Source organism: Tamandua tetradactyla, chromosome 19 (assembly GCF_023851605.1).
Source record: "Tamandua tetradactyla isolate mTamTet1 chromosome 19, mTamTet1.pri, whole genome shotgun sequence".
NCBI lineage: Eukaryota > Metazoa > Chordata > Mammalia > Pilosa > Myrmecophagidae > Tamandua > Tamandua tetradactyla.
Window position 1 is genome coordinate 2,560,010 of NC_135345.1, and position 14,462 is coordinate 2,574,471.

General features: G+C 55.0%; 1 protein-coding gene across 1 annotated transcript in view; it reads right to left on the minus strand.

The window, feature by feature from the left end:
- Nucleotides 1-1,852: 1,852 nt before the first annotated feature.
- TNIP2 (TNFAIP3 interacting protein 2) overlaps nt 1,853-14,462 on the minus strand; it is a 28,404-nt gene continuing 15,794 nt past the window's right edge. Inside the window, exons 2-6 of the mRNA XM_077136255.1 lie at nt 7,700-7,972; nt 6,550-6,621; nt 5,656-5,922; nt 5,343-5,462; nt 1,853-4,229 (exon numbers count right to left, since the gene is read on the minus strand). Of these exons, the coding sequence (XP_076992370.1) occupies nt 4,008-4,229; nt 5,343-5,462; nt 5,656-5,922; nt 6,550-6,621; nt 7,700-7,972 (954 nt within the window). The 3' untranslated portion in view covers nt 1,853-4,007. The remainder of the gene's footprint in view (nt 4,230-5,342; nt 5,463-5,655; nt 5,923-6,549; nt 6,622-7,699; nt 7,973-14,462) is intronic.

The window sequence follows — 14,462 nt, forward strand, 5'->3', positions numbered from 1 at the left end:
AAGTGGTCAGAAATGGATAGTGCAATACTGAGTGTGAAGTAACAAAGCTGGGTGTGAGTGTGGTTGAAAGGAAGGAAGGGTGAAGGAGTAAACTGGGACTGTAAAACTCAGCAAAACCTAGAGTGGACAATGATGGTGGTTAATTGTACAAATATAAGAAAGTTCTTACATGTACGACAACACACATGCATTGCTATTACAGGGTATTATACGGGAAAAAATGCAATCAATGTAAAACTAAGGTCTGTAGTTAACAGGAACGCTGTAATATTCTTGCATTGATTGGGACAAAGGCACTACACCAAAGCTAAATGTCAGTAATAGGGGGATATGAGGGGTATGGGGTTGTTTCTCTTTGGAAGAAAGGGGAATATTCTCACATGACCAGTGGTAAATGTGTAACTGGGAGCCATTGGCTGTACAGTGAGGATGGATTGTCTGGTGTGGGTATAAAACTGTTTAAGAAAAAAAAAGCATCCCGGGCCACACCTTATTGATGCAACCTCATTGGAAGGTCCTGTTCATAAGGACCCATGCCACAGTTGGGTTCAGTTTAGGAACACGTCTTTCCAGGGCACTCAGCTGCTGGTCACCAGGAGAAGTGGCCAGCATTCCGAAGGATACCAGGTCCCTCCAAGGACAGGCGACGCTCCGGACCTGGAGGTGACAGCCATCAAAGTGGGAAAGAAGACAAAATCTGAAACGTGGACAAACCTGTAAAGGCTGACAGTGAGTGACCTTCATGGCCAGAATCCCTGGGAAGGCCATGCCCTTCCGCAGCTGCTCCCTGGCCTCCAAGCCTGGCCCGAGAAAAGTGGGGAGCAAGGCAGGGCCACCCAAGGGTGGCATGCAGCATAAGGAACCCTGCCTGGTGACAAAGTCAAAGCCACGAGACCCTGAGGGACAGGCCCAGGCTGTGGCCCGCAAATGGTCCGCAGGGTTTACAGACATGTGCTTCAAATGCCAAATGCCCACTATCGCGTCATGGTCAGGTTCATGTGTCAACTTGGCTACATGGTGCTGCCTGGTCGTCTGGTCGGGCAGGCGCTGGCCTGTCTGTTGCTATGAGGAGATTTCATGGACTTAAATCATGATCACTTCAGCTGCATCCACAGCTGACTGCATTTGTAATCAGCCAGCAGGAGGGTCTTCTGCAATGACTGATGCTTAATCTAATCACTGTAAGCTTTTAAGGAGGAGTCAGAAGAGACAGTCACTCGTCCTGCTTCAGCTGGCCAGCCTTTCTTGAAAGTTGGTTGAGGATTTTCGTTGGTGCTGCCAGCTCACGGCCTGCCCTACAGATTTTGGACTCTGCATCCCCATGGTTACATGAGACACTTTTATAAACTTTGTATTCACAGATATCACCTGCTGATTCTGTTTCTCTAGAGAACTCTAGCTAATGCAGCCCAGTTAGCAGGACCCTGCCCTGGGACAGTGCATTTATTACAGCTGAGGAAAGAGCCTTACCCTGTGCGAGTTATTTCCTGTGGTCTGGGGCTTACCTCAGGGTCCCCTGTCTGTTGTGCAGCCCGATGGGTGTTTTATTTTTATTTTTTTATTCTATTATCATACATACAACCTAAAATTCCCCTTTCTCCACATTAAACACATCCCTCAGGATTATGAATCACATGCACAATGTTGTGCCACAGTCACCCCATCCGTCCCCAAAACTCTTCTATCACCCAAACAGAAACTCTGCACAATGGACACCTTAACCCCCCTCCCCACGCCCACCCCCAGCCCCCAGGAACCCCACAGTAACCCCATCCGTCCCCAAAACTCTTCTATCACCCAAACAGAAACTCTGCACAATGGACACCCTAACCCCCCTCCCCACGCCCACCCCCAGCCCCCAGGAACCCCACGTCCAGTTTCCGACTCTGTGCATTTGCTTTATATATTTGGGACCCGAGACATGGGTCAGCTGTGTGTGTTTTGGGTATTTACCCCCAGTCTGGGCTTTCCCTTTTTATTTTCCCAACAATGATATTTGAAGAACAGATTTTCGTTGTTGTTTTGATGAAGCCCAATTAATTGATTATTTCCACGTGTGATTTTTCCTCCTGTCTCCCCTCAAGATCAAAACACGGTAAGGCCTGTACCTGCACGCTGGGCGCGCGAGCCAGCTCCAGGGGGCGTGGGCATGTGGACACGCCCCACCGCGGTTCAGCTTTCCCACCTTCATACCTGGTCGTCCCGGCAACGCCTGTGACCGTCCCCCAGGCCCCACCGACGGGCTCTCCTGCTTTGCTGGGAACCCACTGAGTGAATCAGTGTGGGTCTGTTTCAGCGCTCTCTCCGGTTGTACTGATCTGCTTACCCTCATGCTAATACAATACCACTTCAGTGATCTGGTTTTTAGTTAAGCCCTGAAATCAAGTGCCATTTAACTCCTCCAATTTTATTTTGTCATGGCTATTCTAGAACCTTTGAATTTCCATATAAACTTTTAAATCAGTTTGTTGTTGTTTACAAGCCCGCTGGGATTTTGACTGGGGTTACATCAAATTTCTAGTTCAATTGGGGGAGAAATGACATCTTAAAGCTATTGAGGGCCTAGCTCATGAACACAGCGTCTCTTCATTTATTTGTCTGTTCATTAATTTCTCCCAGCAATATGGTCTAATTTTTATTCTAGAGGTTTTCACATGTTTTTGATAACTTTTTAAAGCTTTCTGTTTTTGACATTATTGTAAATAGAATTATTTTTTAAATTTCTTTTTCCAATTAATTGCTAAAAATAGAAATACCATGGATTTTTCATCTATTGGCTTTCTATCCTCAGATTCAAATGACCTAAGTTGGTTCTAGTCTTATTTTTTCAGAAAAAGATTCCTTGGGAGTTTCTGCATCAGCAGCCTGTCACCTGTGACGGGGTGTTTTGTTCCTCTCCACCTGCCTCCAGCCCTCTGGCCGGGTGGCGCGTGGCCCCTGGTCACCAGGCAGCGTGTCCCAGCGGTTTCAGGCCCGCCCTGTCTCAGGCAGAGGATGCCCCTCTGTCCCCTGCGTGCCGAGTCTCTTTCTGCTCCTGTGGCAATGACCACGGGGGTTGGCAGTCCCGTCCTGGGTCCCGCCCCACCAAGCTGCTCGGCTGGGCGGCCTCGGCCTTCTCACGCCGCGGGGTTCAATTTGCTGAGATGTCTGCCCCTATCCTGTCCACGTCCACGCGGTGACGGCCCGTCCTGCTCGCCCCTGCCTTGTGCTTTCTCCGCAGGTTCTGGTGTCGTCAACTGAGACGGCACCTGCCGTGCGCCCTTGGCCCCCTGTGGCCTCTCCACCCCGGCTCGTCCCCAGATGGGGGCACTGCTGAGGGGGGTGACGCCAGGGCGGAGCCCCGAGCTGCCTGGGAGTGTCCGGATGCAGAGGGCGCGGGCGGGGCTGCGGGGGGCCTTGTCCGGGGGCTGAGCACGTGCCGGGGTCTCCCACCCCCCTCCCACCTCGGAGCACGGGGTGCCGAGGCTGTTCCGGAATCGGTGGGCGCCCAGAGGACGGCTCCCCTGCTGACCCGGCCCGGCACCCCGCCCGCTCACTCTCCTCCCCATCTCTCCCCAGAACTTCTCTCTGCGGCCTGGAGTAAAGGTCCCGGGTGCAGACATTTACCTGGGCCCCCAGCTCACGAAGTGGTAAAGGCCCTGCTTTAGCCCCGAGGCCCTGAGGCCAGGGGCAGGCAGAACATGTCCTGCTCGGTCTCTGCACCCATAGCCCCTGGAGTCTTCTCGAGGCACAGCAGAGTCCCTGCAGCAAGCACCTTTTATTATGAAAGTAGGTGGCTGTGACGTGCAAGTGCTTCCATTTCCAGGTGCGCGGCAGGCGCGTGGCAGGGGTGCGGCGGGGGCGCGGCATATGCGCGGCATATGCGTGGCAGTCGCGCTGCAGGTGCAGACCAGGGGCCGTGCCATTGCCACCAGCCTTATAGCCCCCGCTGCACACAGGGGGTGCCTTGGGCTCCAGGCCAGGCCCGTGGGGACCCAGGTCCCGGGATGCACCCCGGCAGCAGGCGCTCACTGGCAGCACTCGGCCACGTGCCCCAGAAGCTCCTCGGCCTGCTCGTCGCGGAAGCAGCGCATGCAGTGAGGGCACTGCAGGTCCCCCGGGCGCCCGCCCTCCGCCGGGGGCTCCGGCCCCTGGGACGCAGGCGCCGCAGGCTCTGAGGTGTCCGTCTCCATGTACTGGGGGACTCCACGCTCCGGGCGCATCAGGCAGAGGCCTGGCTCTCTGGAGTCCTGGAACAAAGGCCACGGGTCTGCTGTGCCTGGGGTCCACTCCTCTGCATCCCTGTCTTCCCGCTGCCCCGAGCCTGGGTGAGGAGGCATCCTGACAAGAACACGTGGGACCCCAGCCGGCACCACTGGAGGGGTGGGGTGGGCCTGGGTGGGGCCCCAGGCTTAGGGCACACTGCCCTGCTCGGCTCAGACCCCGGGGGGTCTGGGCACATCCCCACCTCACCTCCTCGGCGGACAACAAGGGCCCAGCTCCCACAGGTCGAGGCCTGAAGTCAGGGTTCTCTGGAGACAAGAGTAAGCCACCCCCACCCTACCCCAGGGAGTGAGGCTGAGAAGGTGGCAGGGGGCCCCCCATCCTGTGTAAGGGGGGGGCAGTTCTCAGCTCCCCTGTGAGCCTGCAGGTGGGGGGTGGTACACAGGACCCCACGGGCCCCCACCCCGCATCCACAAGCAGAACCAGTTGCCTGTCCTGGCCCCTCCTGGGACATGCTTGGCCCAGGGTGCCCTGGGGAGGGGCTGGGTGCCACCCCAGCCTGCAGGCAGCTCAGACGCTGGCTTGCCCAGTGAGTGCCCAGCCTGGCACCCACCATGCCAGTCCGACAGGGAGGCAGAATCAGGTGTCCAGGCTCTCCCAGCCCCAGTGTGCAGGCCCTCGCTGAGTGGAAAAGGAACAAAAGTCTCCTGGGATTTCTGCTGGGCACCCGAGGCCACCCAGGGGAAAGGGACCAGCACGCAACGCACAGGCCCCGGGGCGCTGGGGCTCCTGGCAGCTCTGACAGGCCACCCTCGAGGCCCCGGCCATGCCCTTCTCCAGCAGCCAGGCCGCAGTGTCCACATCGGCATGGCCCCGTGGTCAGACCCACCTCCCAGGCAGGTGGTGGCCCAGGGGCAAGGACGACTCCGGGCCGGCCCCTCTGACCACACCTCCCACAAGGGGACAGCAGATGACCAGGAGGTCCCTGCAGTCACCCCAAGTGCGTGAACAAGGCCCTGCGCGAGGGTGGAGGCCCTCACGGCACTGTCACCGCAGTGAAGCGGCACCTGAAGACTCAGAAAGGCCCGGAATCAATCGCACCGCCCCAGGGGGGAGGCTCTGCGGCCACAGGCGCCCACCTGCCTCCTGGACGCCCACTGCTGCACGGAAGCCACCTCCTCCTGCAGCTCCTGGACCCGGCTCTGAGCGCGTTCCCGGTCGGCCCGCTCCGACAGCAAGTCATCCCTGTAAGTGAGGATCTGAGAGGGACCCGTCGCCGTTGGCACTGCAGCCCTCACCCACCCCCACCGTCCCCCTGGGCGCCCACCTGCGCCCACCTGCACCCCAGCCCCCGACCCGTGGGCGCCCACCTGCACTCCCGCACCCAGCGCCCACCTGCGCCCTGGCACCCGCCCCCTGGGGCCCCCAACGTCCCGCCACCCAGGCGCCCACCTGCTGCTCCAGCGTCTGCACGCGCTCCAGTGCCGTGTCCCGCGCCTGCCGCGCAGCCGCCAGCTCCCGCTCGGCGTCCGCGCAGTGGTTCACCTTCTCTTCCAGCTGCCGGTTGAGCCGGAAAATCTCCTTCCTCAAGAGTTCGGGGGCGGAGTGCCCGTCGGGCCCAGGGAGCCCCTGCAGCTCCCCGAGCTGAGCGTGCAACCCCCTCACGTACTCTTCCCTGCTGGCGTCGTAGCGCTGCCACCTGGCGTTGAGGTCCTCCACCTGCGCAGGGATGCGCCGCTGAGCTCAGAGGCCCACGGGCGGGTGGGCCTGCCCTGAGCAGAGGGCCGGGGCCCAGCCGATCTCAGGTGCGCAGGGCGGGCTTAGCGAGCTCCCCTTAGAAGGCGATGCTTCCTGGACAGCGCCGCGGGCTCGTGGGGCACTCGGGGCGGGTGAAAGCCGGGAGCGCCCTGGCTCCCTTCGGGTCGCGAGGCGTAGAGCCCTGGGGACGCCCTAGAAGCTGAAGGCGGGGTCCCGCGGCCAGAAGCGCGCCGGGCCCATGTGAGCGGGTCCAGGTGAGATGTGCTGAGCCGGCCCGGGCGCCAACGGGGCCCCCTGGAGGCCAGCGACTGGGTGAGGTGAGCCCACCCAACGGGACAGCTGCTGGGCCCCGCCTGAGGGACCTGCCATAACGGATCCTACCAGGAGGCAGGAGAGAGGGTGCCTGGCTGCGGGGCAGTGGGTGCGTGGCTGCCGGTGGGGACAGGGACACTTGTGGAACCAGCGGTGACGGCTACATAACACCGTCAGGGCACCTAACGCCACCCAAGCGCACGCTCGGAAATGCAGGCTTCGCCCCACCCCCCACCCGCCGCCGCGCCCCCCACCCCCCGCGGCCTCGGCACTCACGCGCTGCACCTCCCGCCTCAGCACGCGGTTCTCCTCCCGGAGCTCCTCCAGGGCCGCCGACCCCGCTGCGCCCTGGGGACACACAGGAGCCGCGCTCAGGGCGCCCAGGCCCCGCAGGACGCGGGGGTGGCACAGCCGCCACCCACCCCGCGCCACCGCGAGACAACGGAGACCCGGTCGCTGCCCCGCAGGGGGTCCGCCGCCTCCCGGGACCTCCGCCCCCGCCCGGTCTTTCCTGCCGGCTGCGGCGCTGGGCCTCAGACATCCCAAATGTGGCTGCTCCAGGGCGGGAGGCTCTGAGGAGGCGGCACGCGCGGCACCTCCGCTGTCCCAGGCTGCCCCCCAGCACAGCCGCTCTTGAGCCCCCAAAGGAAGTGACAAGGGCTCAGCGGAACAAGAACCCCAGTCCTTCCCGGCCGCTTTGCTCGATTTGGTTTCCGTAACACAACTCGTGTTCCTCAAGTTTCCAGACGGAGCCTGGGCGGCTCTCGGGTCACCGGGTGCTGGCCGAGGAACCCCGGGAAGGAGCCGAGTCCGGCCCGGAAGGCGCCGCGGGGCTCGTGCGGGGCAGGCGGTGGGGGCGGCCCGGCCGGCTCCCTGTCCCCTGGCAGGGTCCGCAGCCACCAGCTCGACACGCGCAGCGGCCCCACGCCCCGCCCGAGAGTGGACCTTGGGCGACTCCTGATGCCGAACCCCAGAGCCAGAGCGCTCTGTCCGCCGGCCCCCAGCCCCCAGGCTCCCCCCCACCCCACCCCACGACCCCCCACGTCCTGACGGGCACCCAGCGCCGACGAGGGAGGACCCAAAGCCCCGTCCAGGGGCTCCAGACCCTCCGGCTCCCGAAGCTCGGGGCCAGCAGGCGGCCCCCTTGGCCTGGCCTCGCAGACAACCGCATTTGGGGGTGCTGCCCTCCGGGCGGGGCCATCTCACTCTGCCTCAGTTTCCTCTTCTGCCCAACTTGGCCTTTGCCAGCACCTACCGGGCAGCGTCGCCCGAAGCAGTACCCTCAATTCTCGCTGGAAGCCGCAGTCAGAGCCCCAGGGGGCGGGACCTCTCCCAGGGGCGGGGCGTCTCCCCAGGGGCGGAGCGTCTCCCAGGTGTCCGGCCCCGGTAACCCAGCCTCGGACGCGTCTGGGGCGCGCTCGCCTACCTGGGCCTGCGGGTCCCTGGCCGTGCCGCCCCGCGCCTCCAGGCGCTGCGCCAGGTGCTGGCACATGCGGGCCGTGGCCGCCAGGGTCCTCCGCAGCCGCTGGGTCTCCTCCGCCAGCGAGCGGTACAGCGCAGCGCCAGCGGCCCGGGCGCGCTCCTTCTCTGCGACGCTCCGGCGCAGGGCGGCCACCTCCTGGTCCCCGGCGAGCTCCAGCTCCCGCTCGCGCTCCCGCTGCTCCTGCTCCTGCAGCCGCGCACGGAGCCACTCCACCTCCTGGGCAGGGCGAGGCCGACGGTGAGAGGGCAGGGCGGGGGGTGGGGGCAGACAGCACTCAGGCCGGCGCCCGCCGCGTCCAACCACCCTGCCCCCCGCTGCCCCGGAACGGGGTGCCCCCGAGCAAGCCCAAACACTGGGGAGGAAAGGGCGGAAACCGCACCCCCGGCGGGTGCCGCGTTCTGTCCCCGCCTTGGTGGGCGCGACCCTCAGGGCCTCCACCTCCCAGAGCCCGGGCCACGCTCCGGTGGCCAGGATTCCAGAATCTTCCGATCGCCGGAAACGAGATCCCGGCCATATTGCAGATCATAAAATAATACATGATGGTAAAAAAGAACAATTCACATGTCCAGAAAAGGCTAAACAACACTCGAGCCCTCTTTCTGCACCTGCACCAGCTTCATTTTCCAGAGGAGCGGCCCTCGCTGTTCGCACGCGTGTCTGCCGGGACGCGCGTGGGCGTGGGTGCGTGTGCAGGAGCGGCGACAGCAGAGGCGCGCGCCCCACCCACCCCGGCAGCTCCAACAGCGCCTGCTGCCCCCGTCACAGCGACGCCGCCTGGCCCCGCACGCGCGCGCCTACACCCGCAGCACGAATTCCTGAGAGTGGCAAGGCTGGGATCATTTTTTGACCCTGGGGATAAAAATGACTGGAGGTCAGGACCAGCACCCTGTCGGGGGCACGTCCGATCCCCTGGGCGGGACCAGCCCAGGCCACGTCTGAGCTGTTCTGTGGGAGCCGCGAGCACGGCCGGAGTTCCTCTCACAGGATCCTTAAGACGTTCTCCTTCCCTCTCTTCTAGGACTTCGCTCTAGACGCACACAAAGGAGAGGAAAGAGGAGCAGCTGCAGTTAGAAGGATCCCAGGGGCCTTCTCAGCCTCAAGGCCGAGGCTGCTGCGGTCACATGTCCCCTCGGGACCAAAAAGAACAGTGCAGAGACAGGAGGGGCACCGTGGGTGAAAGAGGAAGTGCCAATCGCACCCCTCCCACCCCACCCCACCCAGGAATCACGAGCAACAAACAAAATTCCAGAACCAAAGACACAGCGACCAAGTGAGCGCTGAATGGAGAAGGCCACAGAATGTGGTAGGAAAGTGCCTGCCCCCGCCCCGGTCACATCGGTGGGCCGGCAGCCCGTGATGCCCCATAGGTCCCCAGTCAGGGAGGGCTCAATGCACCTTAGGAGCCAGCATGGTGTGTCTCTGTCTGCTCCACCACCTGGGGCCACCCGGGGCCTGGCAAGGGGCTGGTGTCTGCTTCTCGACCTCTGAGCTCGGTCGGGTCAAGAAACACAGGCGGAGCCGTGGAAACACCATAAGGGACAATCAAACCACAGCCAGCCAGGGAGAGGCATCAACAGGGCTCCTGGGAGGAGGAGGCATTTCCTGGGGAAATGAGGACACCCAGGAGCATCTGTGCATACCAGGGAATTCTGAAAGCCACGTGCAAGGCCAGCACAGGACATGTACTCAGGGGGGACCTGAGAAGACCCTGAAGGTTTGCCTGGACTGACCGACAGGCTGGGCATGGGGGGCAAAGTGATGAAGGACAGGCTCAGGGGGCCGATCTCCAAAGACTGGAAGAGGTTTTGCTGCTTCTTTCTGGTTCTTTCCCGAGCTCCTGGCATTAAAGGAATTTTCTGTTAAAATACTAGTTGAATACAAGCTAAAGGAACAGAGACTTCAGTGATCTCTTATGACAAGGAATCTTGCAAAAATTGCTTGAAAAAAAATCACTAAAGAAATAGACCAATGCAGCCTACAATGGTGATGGGAGGGGGAGGCGTACTCCCGGGAAAGGGAGAGTCTGATCGCCTGAGTTAACACTTTAAGATATTTAAATGTCCATATTTCAGCAGAAAATCCCAAGGCATCCAGAGAAACAGAAAAAGATGGTCCAAAGGAACAAACAAGCAACAGAAAACGTCCCTGAGGAAGCCCAGATTAAAATTACTAATCAAAGACACTGAGAAAACTGTCCGAAATATGCTCAATGAGCTAAATGAAAACACGGATGATGAACTAAAGGAAATCAGGAAATAGATACACGAACAAAAAGAGAATTTCATTAAAAATATAGAATTAAAAATAAATAACTGAACAAATTTCGTAACTGAAAATTACAATACATGAAATAAAAAATTGCTTGGAGGGGTTCAGCATCAGACTTGAACTGGCTGAACCAGCAAATGTGAAGACAGGACAACTGAACTACCAGCCTGAGGAGGAAAAAGAATGTAGGAAAGTGGACAGAGAGGTCCGGGGAGATGGAGGCGCGGAGCGAGTTCACTCCTGCCCGGGGAAACAGGACAGGGGACGGGGAGAGAATGCCCAGGACTGCGGTCCAGGGGTTGTGAGTAAAGGAGGGTTCTTAGGCAGCTGGGGGAGGAGAGCAGGAGGGGAATTGGGTTGGGAGAGCCAGAGGTTCGGGGACCAGGATCCCCACTAGGTGGCCTGTGGGGCACCGGGGAGGTGCAACAGGAGGGAGCTGAGCCCCCTTGGCTCCAGTGGCACAACTGCCTGCACTCCTGACCACACCTGGGCTGTGGGGGTGGGGTGGGGGCAGGGTGGGGCACCAGTGCAGGAATAGCTGGCCAGCAGGTACAGTGTCTGGCAGACCCCCCAGTGCTGCGGGTCAGCTGATGGGCTTTGCAAAGCCCCTGCAAAGACCGTCCAAGGGCAGCCCGGCCTGGAGCAGCCCCCTCCTCCAGTGCCTCAGCCAGGAGGGGAGGGATGAAGGAGGAGGAGACGCTAGCTCCACCTGCTGGCCTGATGCAGTAAGTGCAGTTCGGCCGCACCAGGGGGCAGAGGGAGCCTGAGTGAGGCGCCTCGTTGCCGCCACCTGTTGGAAGGGACGGGTAAGTGCAGGCAAGCTAACTCCATGTCTTGTTAGGCCTTTATTTTTATTTATTTTTTCTTCCTCCCTTTTTAAAATATATTCTTTCTATACATTTTCTTAGTAATATAATTGTTCGTTTCATTATTTTATTTTTATAGATTTTTATATATTTGTATTTTTTATTTAATATATTTTTTATTATTCCATTTCCTTTATTTTTATTGTTTTTTCTCTTAAATTTTCTATCCCTTTGGTGGGCACCAGCTAGGCTTCACTCCCAGGATATCCTGGGATGTATCCTTTTGATTCTGGGGCCTACTAGAGTTGAGGTTATTTTGCTGTTGTCCTTGTTTTTGCGTTTCATGTATTTTTTTACTTTATTATTATTATCTGTTATTTCTTTTCATGTGTGTGCATAGGTTGGGAGTTGGGCCTGGGTCTCCCATGTGGTGGGCAGCCATTCAGACACTGGAGCACCCGTGCACCCCAGCCTAACTTCTAATAGACCCTTTTAAGTTGGACTGCATCCCCTACATGAGATTTGCAGTTTGATTTGGTGGAGAATAACTGACAAAGAGCAACAGGGAACATTCATCAAAAAACAAGTAAATACAAAACTTTAGAAGAGTGAAGGAAACCAACTTACAAAATAACCATATCAAGATAATCAAATGCCCTGAACACAACAGAAAATCAGAAAACACAGGTAGATCCATGTAGAAATTCCCCCGCCCAATGACCAAATCAAAACTCCAAAGGGGATAGAGAATATGGAACAACATTTTCAAGGATATTTATAAAGAAATAAAGGATAGCAGGAAGACACTAGAAGAGCACAAAGAAGAATTCAGGAGGCAAAATAGAAAAATGGCAGATTTCACAGAAATGAAAGATACAGTAGACCAAGTTAAAAATACACATTATAGCAGATTCAAAGAAGCAGAAGGAGGAATAACTGAGGTAGAAGATGCAACAATTGAACTACAGTGAACAAAAGAACAAATGGCAAGAAAGATAGAAAAAAATGCAACTGGATCTTAGAGAAATGATGGGCAAGAAGAGGTGCACAAATATAAGAATCACGGGGAATGATGAGAACAGGGGAAAATTCAACTTCCTCAAGTTGAATTCTTGAAATTCTCACAAGCAGTGTGGACAACCAAAGCTATAGGCTGAGCCCCCAGTCTTGGGATTTCTTCATAGGAAACTTAACCCCACAAAGGATAGGTCAAGCATACTTAAAATTAGGCCTAAGAGTCACCCCCAAGAGAACCTCTTTTGTTGCTCAGATGTGGCCTCTCTCTCCAGCCAACACAACGAGCAAACTCACCACCTTCCCCCTGTCTGCGTGGGACATGACTCCCAGGGGTGTGGACCTTCCTGGCAACATGGGACAGAAATCCTGGAATGAGCTGAGACTCAGCATCAAGGGATTGAGAAAAACCCTAGAATGAGCTGAGACTCAGCATCAAGGGACTGAGAAAACCTTCTTGACCAAAAGGGGGAAGAGTGAAATGAGACAAAGTGTCAATGGTTGAGAGATTCCAAGCAGAGTCAAGAGGTTATCCTGGAGGTTATTCTTACGCATTAAGTAGATATCACCTTTTTATTCAAGATGTAATGGAGAGGCTGGAGGGAACTGCCTGAAAATGTAGAGCTGTGTTCCAGTAGCCATGTCTCTTGAGGATGACTGAATAATGATATAGCTTTCACAATGTGACTGTGTGATTGTGAAAACCTTGTGTCTTATGCTCCTTTTATCTACCTTGTCAACAGATGAGTAGAACATATGGAATAAAAATAAATAATAGCGGGAACAAATGTTAAAATAAATTTAGTTTGAAATGCTAGTAGTCAATGAAAGGGAAGGATAAAGGGTATGGTATGTATACATTTTTTTTTCTGTTTTCGTTTTATTTCTTTTTCTGAATAGATGCAAATGTTCCAAGAAATGATCATGATGATGAGTATGCAACTATGTGATGATATTGTGAATTACTGATTATATGTGTAGAATGGAATGATCAAAATACTAATGTTTGCATTTGTTATGTGTTTTTTGGTATTTTAATAAAATAAAATATATGAATCACTGGTGTCCCAGAAGGAGAAGAGAAGAGTAAACGGTTGGGAAAGTTAGTTGAAGATATAATCCGAGAAAACTTCCAACCCTTATAAAAGATATGGATATGCAAGCCAGAAAGACCCAGCAAACTCCAAGTAGAATAAATCTGAACTGGCCCACTCCGAGGCACATACTAATCAGACTGTCCAGTGTTGAAGAGAAACAGAAAGTCATAAAAGCAGCATGAGCAAAGCAATCTATTACATACAAGGGGAAAGCACATAAGACTGACTTTAGACTACTCGACAGGCACCATGGAAGCAAGAAGGTGCTGGTATGATATTTTTAAGATCCTGAATGAGAAAGGCTTTCAACCACAAATTCCTTATCCAGCCAAGTTATCCTTCAAAATTGAGGGAGAGATTAAAATCCTCAAAGACAAAAAAAGATTGAGAGAACTAGTCAACCAGAGAGCAGCCCTACAAGAAAAACTAAACGCAGCCCTGTCAGCTGATAGAAAAAGAGAGGAGAGGGAGGTCTGGAGGAGGGCACAGAATTGAAGAATATGAACAAAATGTAAAGGAAAAGAGAGAGAGAAAGAAAATAATATACAGATCTAACAAATAAAAATTAAGGACAAGATGGTAGAGTAAAAAAAATGCTTTTACAATAATTAATTTGAATGTTAATGGACTAAACTCACCAATTAAAAGATACAGACTGGCAGGATGGATCAAAAAACATAATCCATCTATATGCTGTTTACAAGAGATGCATCTTAGACTCAAAGACATACTTACATTGAAAGTGGAAGGATGGGAAAAGATCTTCTATGCAAGCTACAACCAAAAGAAAGCAGGAGTACCTATACTAATATCAGATAAAATAGACTTTAAATATAAAGACATCATAAAAGACAAAGAAAGAAACTGCTTATTAATAAAAGGGACAATTCACCAGGAAGAAATCACAATTGTAAGTGTATATGCTCCCAATCAAGGACCAACAAAGTACACGGGCACATATTAGAAAAACTGAAAGGAGCTACAGACGTATCAACAGTAACAGTGGGAGACTTCAGTATCCCACTCTCCACAACAGATAAAACAACCACACGCAGGATCAACAAGGAAATAGAGAGACTAAACAGTAGCATACATGAATTAGATCTAATAGACATATGTAGATCATTACATCCCAAACACCAGGATACAGATTCTTCTCCAGGGCACACGGAACATTCTCCAGGATAGATCCTATACCAGGACAAAACTGAGTGTCTATAAATTTAACAAGGCTGAAATTATTCAAAGTACTTGCTCTGACCACAATGGAATAAAGTTGGAAATTAATAATCACCAAAGAAGTGGGTCAAGGGAGAAATTGCTACAGAAATCAGCAAATATCTGAAGATGAATGATAGTGAGAATACAACATATCAGAACGTACGGGACGTGACAAAGGCAGTGCTCAGAGAGAAATTTAATGCCTATATTAAAAAACAAGAATGAGCAAAACAAAGAAACAAAGAAGAAAGGATGCAAATCAACAAAATCAGAAATGAGAGGGGGGCATTGTTACCACAG